Source organism: Populus euphratica, unplaced genomic scaffold (assembly GCF_000495115.2).
Source record: "Populus euphratica unplaced genomic scaffold, PopEup_1.0 scaffold185.1, whole genome shotgun sequence".
NCBI lineage: Eukaryota > Viridiplantae > Streptophyta > Magnoliopsida > Malpighiales > Salicaceae > Populus > Populus euphratica.
Genome location: NW_011499982.1, coordinates 23,134 through 32,262, shown reverse-complemented (window position 1 = coordinate 32,262; position 9,129 = coordinate 23,134). Strand labels below are relative to the sequence as shown.

Below are 9,129 nucleotides of genomic sequence, written 5' to 3'. Positions count from 1 at the left end.
ATTAGTTACTCTAATTTTTATGATAGATATTATATTTATTTATGTAAAAAGAAATCAAGAACAGAACACTACTTTGGATGCTACTTATAGAATCTCTCAAATAAACAGACACAAATTAATTAAGCTTTCCACCAGTGGGTGAGACTATTTTGGCACTGCACAGCAAACAAGAATTTAATAAGATGGCTTCGGCACGAATATTGAACTCAGTCATGAAAAGCATCTACTCGTCAAGTTTCGGCAGCTGAATTTGTTGACCTGGTAGCCTAGTTATTGAAGAAAAGCTAGTCAGCCAAATATCTCTGAAACAAGAGTGAGTCAACTATGACGAGCGTACTAAAATTGATCCATCAAAAAAAATATGGAACGGACCGAGTCACTCAGTGAGTGACTATTATCCTTAATTCCAAGGCAAATAATTAATTAAGTCATTTATTTAGGTATTTATCCTCACGCTAGTTTGGATGTCTACCAAACTCTCCTTTTATCTAAACATTTAATCACATTGATGTTGTGGTGTATTCAAAATAATTTAATAATCCTTTAAACTTTCTCAATTTAAATAATACGGTATAGCATGGATTTAAAAAAATAAAAATTAATATGGTTTAGAAATAGTAATGTGTGCTCAGCGAATGCCATCAAATTTATGTTATAATCCACTAAGCAAATTAATTTGATGAACTATTGTTTTCGAGATTTAATTCAAGTATTATTTTAAATTAAATTAAATGAAAGTTGATTTGGTTAAATCTTCTAATCTCCATGATTTTATAAGTTAATTCGGATTTATAAACCGGTGACAATTTAGTTTATATTTTTAAATAAAATAAATAATATTAAATTAATTTAAAAAAATCCATCCAATTTATGACATGTGTTTTAGTTCAAATCATTTAATAACTTTTCAACAAACCTACCTCTTAAACTACCCACGAGGATGCCACCATAATTGAATGCAAGTCAAACTCGTGATTTGAAGTCGAGAGAGAAAAAACAATCAATCGAGTCTAGTCTCCCTCCATCACTGCAAACATTAGCTGACGTGACGGGGCTTCTTTGCCCAATTCTTATAAATAAAATACCAACCTTATTTTGCCCCCCTTTCTTTTAAGCCGACTGTGACTATGTGAGCTAATTGATATCCCTAAGCCGTCATACAAATCGAAACTAAATTTACTTTTTAAATGGGTTAAAAAAATTATTTATATTTATCAAGAATTAAATTCTCTTAGTATTATTTGGGATTATCAAAATTTCTCAATGCTATCAAGCTTACAATAGAAAAAATATATGATTTAAATATATGGTTAAGATCTTTATAAATAAAAAAAATTAATTAAATAAAATAGTTTAACAAACACATCTAATTAAAAAATTTGGACTTGATGATTAACCAAGCTCAACGTAGCTTGAATGTGACAAGCATATTAGGCCGAAAGAGGTTGGACTTGATAATCAACTAAACCCAAGATAACATTAGTTTGGAAAACATGTTAAGCTTAAGGAGCTTGAATTTGGTAGTCAGCTAAGCCCAATGAAATAGAGGTCTGAAAAATATGTTAAACCCAAAGCATTTGGATTCAGCTATTACCCAGTCTTTCCTTTTAATGAAAACAACAAGATTTATAGGAGTATAAATATTTCCTGAACTATTCAGGTAAGGATTAATAATTTTTAATCTTATAAGATGAACTTTTATAGATTTCATAATATTAACCAATTCATAACTCAAGAACAAAAATCTTTGTTCTTTAAATTTAAGAATCTTTTAACATATTTATTGTCTTTTTCATATGTACCTATTTTATCATTGAAGGATCTTTAAGTCCCTCTTATTAAGATTGTCTTTGCAAGTATTCAAATACTTGAATATATTAATTAACTACTATCCAAAATAATAAATAACATGTTATTTACAAATGTTAGACTTTGGAACATCATTAGTAATGGCGTATGCAGGAACACTTATAAAAAGTTATATATAGTTTTATTATTAATTATTTTTCCCTAATTATCATTATCAATGACAGATAATCAGGACACTCTTAGAATATGGTGAATTATTAATATCTCTACCACAATAAATACTCCAGTTCCTGCACAACCAATCCTTTAATAACTTATGGACCAAATACAATTCTTCACTTAAGTAGTGCTGAGAAATCAACAACTGAGAGAAAACCCACCTCAATGCATCATAGCTCCTCCTCAACAAGTTGCTACATCTCTCCACTCACCTCTACTATATCAGGCCTACTTAATTTTTGTATATGATTACCCTATCTAGAATAATATAAACAAAATGATATAATAGAGGGTTTTTAATCTCAAAGGTCATCGAGTCATTCCACGAAATATACATGCCTTTTATGATGTTTTAGCAAGAAATGGTTTTTTTAAGCATCAATCTAAGTAGTGAAAGAAAAAGGTTATTCGTCTATCATGTTATCTTACACCAGAGACTTCAAGTTCCCTTGAATCCAATAGACATAGGAGTGACAAATAGCTAGAAGAACACCCATCCAAGAGGATGTATAGACTCCTTATTAGATTAGAGATTCTTATATATCAAGACATGTGCTGAACATTTATATACCTAGAGACTATATCGCCACCAAAATAACTATAGATAACCATGATAGACTTACAAATTCCAGGGAACATATATAAAATATGTGCAGTAGTCTGGAGCTAGTCATTTAGGACAGTTACACCATATACAAGATCATCCCTACGACCTTCAAAGGTTTAGTAAGAGCCTAATATAGTAACTTGGAATCACGATCAGTCGTTAGCTTCAATAACCTTTGTGCCAAGCTAGTGGCAAAAAAAGAGTTACACTGAACTCTTTAAAATCACCCAAGTGGAGAATGAGTCCAAAAGGACATACCTTAAGAGGTTCAACGAAGAAAGTTGTTGCAAACCCTATCCTTCTCCGGGCCAAAGAGGAGATTGTCATTTATAACCATCTGAGAGTGTCCTCTAATAATGAGTATAGTCCTAGCTTGGACTATACCCATTCTAAGATTTTGCTAGGCTATTGAACTTCATTATAACCTATTGCTCCTTTTTTTTTTTAAAGTAGGTGGACTTTCCCCATCATGATATTTTTTTATTGGCATATTTTGCTTATTGATCAAAGTAAAAAAGTAAGTGATTAAGGATCTCCCTTCACTGCTACTAATTAAGGTATAACACTACTTAAATACCCTGATTGTAGACTTCTCATTTAAAATCATCAAAAACTTTTCAAACAAGGTAAAAAAGGTCCATCTATTAGGATGAATCTGAGCAAGACTAAGATTGTAGTACCTTAGAATATCCTTTACAAATCCTAATAAAGAAAACAAGTATTCAAACTTATATAAGTATAGGGGGCAGCAATGATAATATCATTCCTACTATATTTGCGAGTAACCTAGGAATATGATCACTAACTTTAGGGATGATCATTTTGTAATCTCCTAACTGACTAGCATTAGCTAGAGTTACTTGGTCCCAAGATACTGAACTTTATACATCATCCCCAAGAGTCCTAGACAATCTCAGTTATCCCCTCAAGTTTGAATCCTCATGAAGAATGTCACCATCCATTCTTTCAGTAAAAAAAGGTTAAGCATTATCTCTTTTAGATCTATGGTCAATCCTTATTGCTAGAGATCTTCGATTAGTGGTTTTAATTTCAGGTCTGAAACTGAAATAACCTTCAGGAGATATATTTCCTTTCCCTTTTTTAGAAGTCATAATGATGTAAGGAATAAGAGATTGAAATAGGGTTTACGTAAATGCAAGAGAAGAAAATATGATTTACCTAGCCAAAGAAATCCCTTATACTATAAAATTGATCTTTTATTGTGAAAAATTAAAAATTTATAAGCTAATAAATACTGAAAAAAAGGTTTTGTAAAAGTAATATAAGGGAGAAAAGATATAAATGAATGACAGATGACATCTTATCTACAACCATATGAGGGTTAGAAGCCTACAATATTTATTACGTGTTATCGGGTGGTCTTCCTAAAATATTTTTACTTTATTTTCCTATAAAATCTTTTAGATTAATCAACAACGCTTCTTCACAAAGAAAGAAAAGACATGTACTGACCATATATCTCTCTAAAAATTTCTTAAGTCTTCAATGCAAGATTACACATTAAAGGCTTGGAGGGGCAATTAATGAGTAATGATTTTTGGTTAAGATTTTTATAAATAGAATAAATCTTAACCAAATAAAATGGGTTTGACAAACACACTAGACCCGAAGAACTTGAACTTGGCTGTCGACCAAGCCTAATGTAGCTTGGGGTTGGTAAACAAGTCAGATCTAAAGGATTTGAGCTTGCTAGTCAACTAAACCCAATATAGCATGAGTCTGGCAAACATGTCAGATTCAAAGAGTTTGGACTTGAAAGGTAGTCAAATTTAAAACAGTACGGGTCTGCCAAACATGTCATATCCAAGAACGTGCGCTTGACAATTAGCCACACTCGGGGTAGTGTAAGTCTAGAAAACATGGCAGACTCAAAGTATTTAATCAATTGTTACCAATTTTTAAGACTATATGTCTGATCCTAGACAAATTGACATGTCTAGAATAATAACTTACATTGATGATGTAATCTTCCTATACTTATATGTATATACAATGTTCTTAAAAGATCTATCATACTTATTGTCTTATTAATATAGATAAGAAATATTTGTTTTTCATTAATGCTGTCGAAAGCAGAGAACTTTCCAGTTCTTTTCTTATCTGAAAACGAGAAGGTTTAATATGTATAAATACCTCTTGAACCATTCAAATAAGGATTCATAACTTTTTATCTCATAAGATAATTTTTTATAGATTTTAAAGCATTACTCCACTTAAAATTCAAGAACAAATATTTTTATTTTTTAAACACAAAAATCTTTTAAAATATTTATTATTTTTTTATATATATACTAATTTTATCATTACATTATCTTTTAAATATAACTGTCTTTCCAAGTATTATCCGAGTTAATCACATCTTGAGTTGACTTCGAGGGTGTAGTTTAGGAGCAATGCTTTTTCTTCGTATCGTAAACCGATGAGAAAATGAAATTTTCAGCGAAACAAGCTTATAAGTTTACAGTACACAATCTTCGAGGTTGTTGGGGAACGCAGTTGAACCTGCATTCCTAAAAAATTCAAAATTTTTTTATTTTTTATTTTTTTAAAATTTAATATGATTTGTATGTTTTAAATCGCTTTTATTTTTTTAAAATTTAATATGGTTTGTATGTTTTGAATCGCTTTGATGTGCTAATATTAAAAATAAAATATCATTAACATGTATTTCAATACAAAAAATTATTTAAAAAATAATCACTACCACGTTATCAACCATACTCAATCAACTTGTTCAATCAAATGTGATTTAAATGGATAAAAACCAATCACAATCGAGTACGATGATATCTTCTTCCACTTTGACGTTTTTTGTTTAATTTGGAAGGATAGGTATTAGGAAGAGTTCACTTGAGATGATTGCCGTCCTGCTAGCTTATCGGAAGCAGGCGTTCACGGAAACCAGCCCAAAAATAAATCACAAGAACTCCGACAAAGATTTATTTATTTGCGAAAGTACATGGCAACATCATAGCTTTAAAATAAGTTAGAATTAGAGCCGTTTGTTTTTTCAGTTTCAAATAAAAGCATTTAAAAAATTTTAATTATTTTTTTTATTTCAAATTATTATTATTATTTGTGTTTTCAAAACTATGTGGATGTCGTATGGAAGTAGCCCTTCCCTGATCCCACATCTCCACCCACTGTTCTAAGATTTGAATATAATCTCTTTTTAGTAGAAATTCCGGATATTGATTATTAGATATCCTTTAAAATTGAGTTTCAAATATTTAAGATGTGGTAACATATCATTATGGTAGTTATTAGCTCAATATTTACATTTTTTATTTATACTGTACAAAACATGCTATCTTTGGCCAAGCTAGTAATAATAAATATTAAATATTTTAACCTGTATGCTATTATCTTATTATTAATTATGTCTTAAACATTTTAATTATTATTTTTCAGACATGATTAGTATTAAATAAAATATCATTCGCTTATTCATTTATTATTAAAAAACTGTTCGATATTGTGTTTTGATGCGTTTGGGATGAAAAAAATTAAATTGGCTTTTTTATTGTTTTTTAAGATTTTGATATATTAATGTCAAATCAAAATCTATAAAAAAATAATTTTAATATATTTTTAATTAAAAAGTATTTTTTAAACTTAACAATTTCACCGAACTTTTAGAATATAAAGTAATAGTAATTTTAATATATTTTTAATTAAAAAGTAACTTAACAATTTCACCGAACTTTTAGAACATAAAGTAATAAAAAATTTAGTATAAATTAACACTAAAATTACTCTTTGGAATAAGTTTAGACTTATTTTTATATCTTGAAAAAATAAAACAGGTAGGAATCAGATGTAAATTGGAGGTTTTAGAAGCATCACTAACAATGGATGGGGAGGGGCATTATCTGATTAGAATTATGTTGGGAGAAAATTTGTTAAAATCAAAAGGTTATACGCATGATTGATAATAAAGCCATATATTATGGGCTAAATTAGGTTTCCCCGACTTCCAATATATCATCTGTAATTATCATCAGCTTATCACACTCACAACCCCTCTGCTCTTTTTCCATCGCTCTTTCCCCCCCCCCCCCCCGCCCCTGACGGCATCAGTTCACAACCTGCTGCAACAACAATCTCAGATCGCCACCGCCGTCACCACGCCATCATACGGATAGTGATCATCCCAGCGCCGCCATCTTCCAACATCAACAACCCTCACGCGACCCTCGCTGCCTCCATCGTCAACGATTAGGAGAGAAAGGTTTTAGATTTTGAAGGGATAGAAGGCAATTGGAGATAAAAGGATCCCAAATCCTTAACTTATCAAAGTCTCATAGGTATCATTTTTTTCCTTTATCCTTGTTTGCTAAATGTCCATGCTTCACTGGTTGGGTGCTTGAAAATGCATACTAATGAATGTTATTAATATAACCTTTTGGAGATTATTATCATGTATCTCTGAGTGTTCATACCGTTAAAATTGACACACAAAAAAAAAGAACTCTGCTTGAGGTTGATATACGGAGATGAGTCTGCTGAGGTTCAAGGCTATGTGCTAATTGGTGTGAAGGTCTTGTGCTGAATGCTTGAATTTTTGGGGTGGAAATACTTAAGTTAAAGCTTCAAACTTGGAGTTAAAAATAATTTAGGCTAGAAGTTGTTGTTTTGTTTTTGTTCACATATGACCTGGTTTTGATTTTTCATTGTTTTGCCTCGTCTATTTTGATAATTGGTGGAGATAGGAAGCATGCTTGTTTGTGTGTTCGGTTTTTTTTTTTTTTGAAGTAAAAATCTTTGGGGTAAATCGATGTTAGCCAATGATGATGCCAAATGGGAGTTAGGCGTTTGAGCAAATTTCAATTGCTTGTTTTGTTTCATGGATTGGGGTGATTTAATTTGATGATCTGTGCTGAAATTTTAAGTACTTGAGATGGATCATGAATAAAATTTCAGGTTTGATTTATAGTGATATTGCATAGTTTTTTGAGAGTATTTGTGATGTAACATGGGTTTTCTCTAAGGCTCAATACCTGAGGCTGACATTGATCTCTCCAGGGCAGGTTCACGCATTTTTTGGATCATGAATAAAATGTGGGCTTCACGTGTATTTTCATGATTTTGAGAATTTTTTAGCTAAAGATCGGCTTTTTGATTGATTTCTGGACAAAATAGGTGCTGCCACTGTTTTCCTTTTTTTCTTTGATTGAGCTTGATTAAAAAATTGCTTGTTTTGGCTTGTAAAACAAATGTGGTTCCCATGCATTTTGAAAATAAAAGTGGAATGCTAAAGTGCTTTTCTTGAGTTCTAAAGAATGAAACTGAGGTCTGTATATTGATGCATTTCTGATTCATAAAAATGTTAACGTGAATTGTATGGTTGCCACTCACGGATTTATGGAGATAGGAGTGTGAGATTATGGTTGCCACTCACGGATTTATGGAGATAGAATTGTATGGTCTAGTAGATGACTATCTGCGGAGTCCACCCATCAAGTTACCCTTCTCCAAATCATGAATCTTCATTATCATAAGTGATATTTTCCATGAGAAATGTACAACAACTCCATTTTATATTACAAAAAAATAAAATAAAATGGTTGTGGATTACATTTAGACCGGGCTTGGACTGGAACCACAAACATCTCAATTCTATATATATATATATATATATAACAAAAGACTCTAATAGTTAGATTAAAATCCACTCTCCTCAGTAGCGTTTTATCAAACATCTTGAACCAAACATAACTCCTCATTTATGATGATTAATATGCTGTGTGAAGGAAGGGAAATTGAAGGAGTTCATGCGATACTTTATGATGATTAAGCATATTTCGAGTTCCAGGTCGAGGCAGGAATTAAATTATAAATGAAACCTCAAACTTTCTTCTAAACTTCCTGCTGTAATGGTGTTAAAAACCAATCTCGTGCGTCACAGAAATATTTCAAATGGAGACACAGAAAAGTCAACCAGAAAAACAGCAATCACCTGCATCCCTGGATCCTGCTGTAACTTCATGTCGTAAAAAGAAGAGGGATGATGCTACTTTTTTGGAGGATGTGAAGGATCACATCGATGAGTTCATTCATGCGTCTATGGATGAGCACAAGTCTTGTTTTACGAAGACAATCAAGAAGGTTTGTTCCCACTTTTAAGTTGAATGTTTAATTGCTAATTGCCAAGTACCAACTGACAAATTTGTTGTGTAAATCTCCGAGTGCGTGTTAACTGGTTACTGGCTGGGTTTATTTTCAGATGTTTGGATTGTCAAAGACTGTTGCTGAGAGGAGTTCTGATGCGAAGGAAGTTGAAAGTTCTCTGCCTCTTCGAACTATAGTGGCAGAGTAGAATGTCTTCACCCTTACTGTAAATTTGTAATAGCTCATGATGCTAGTTTGAGTTATGGTTTAGTTTGTCATAAAAGAGTTGCGACATCAGTATTTAGTGCAGCTTGTTAATTTCACATTACTATTAGATATATCACCGTTTTTTACTTTACAGT

The 9,129-nt window shown here is 31.5% G+C and overlaps 1 protein-coding gene across 2 annotated transcripts; it reads left to right on the top strand.

The window, feature by feature from the left end:
• The first annotated feature begins 6,704 nt into the window (after positions 1-6,704).
• On the top strand, positions 6,705-9,129 carry LOC105139836 (uncharacterized). 2 transcript variants are annotated; one of them, XM_011046446.1, is made up of 3 exons: positions 6,705-6,963; positions 8,565-8,764; positions 8,883-9,129. In XM_011046446.1, the coding sequence occupies exons 2-3, from the start codon at positions 8,576-8,578 to the stop codon at positions 8,973-8,975; spliced, it is 282 nt and encodes a 93-aa protein (XP_011044748.1). In that variant the 5' UTR covers positions 6,705-6,963; positions 8,565-8,575; the 3' UTR covers positions 8,976-9,129. The 2 variants fall into 2 exon arrangements, with proteins under 2 accessions (XP_011044748.1, XP_011044749.1); XM_011046447.1 differs by having other exon boundaries at positions 8,410-8,764.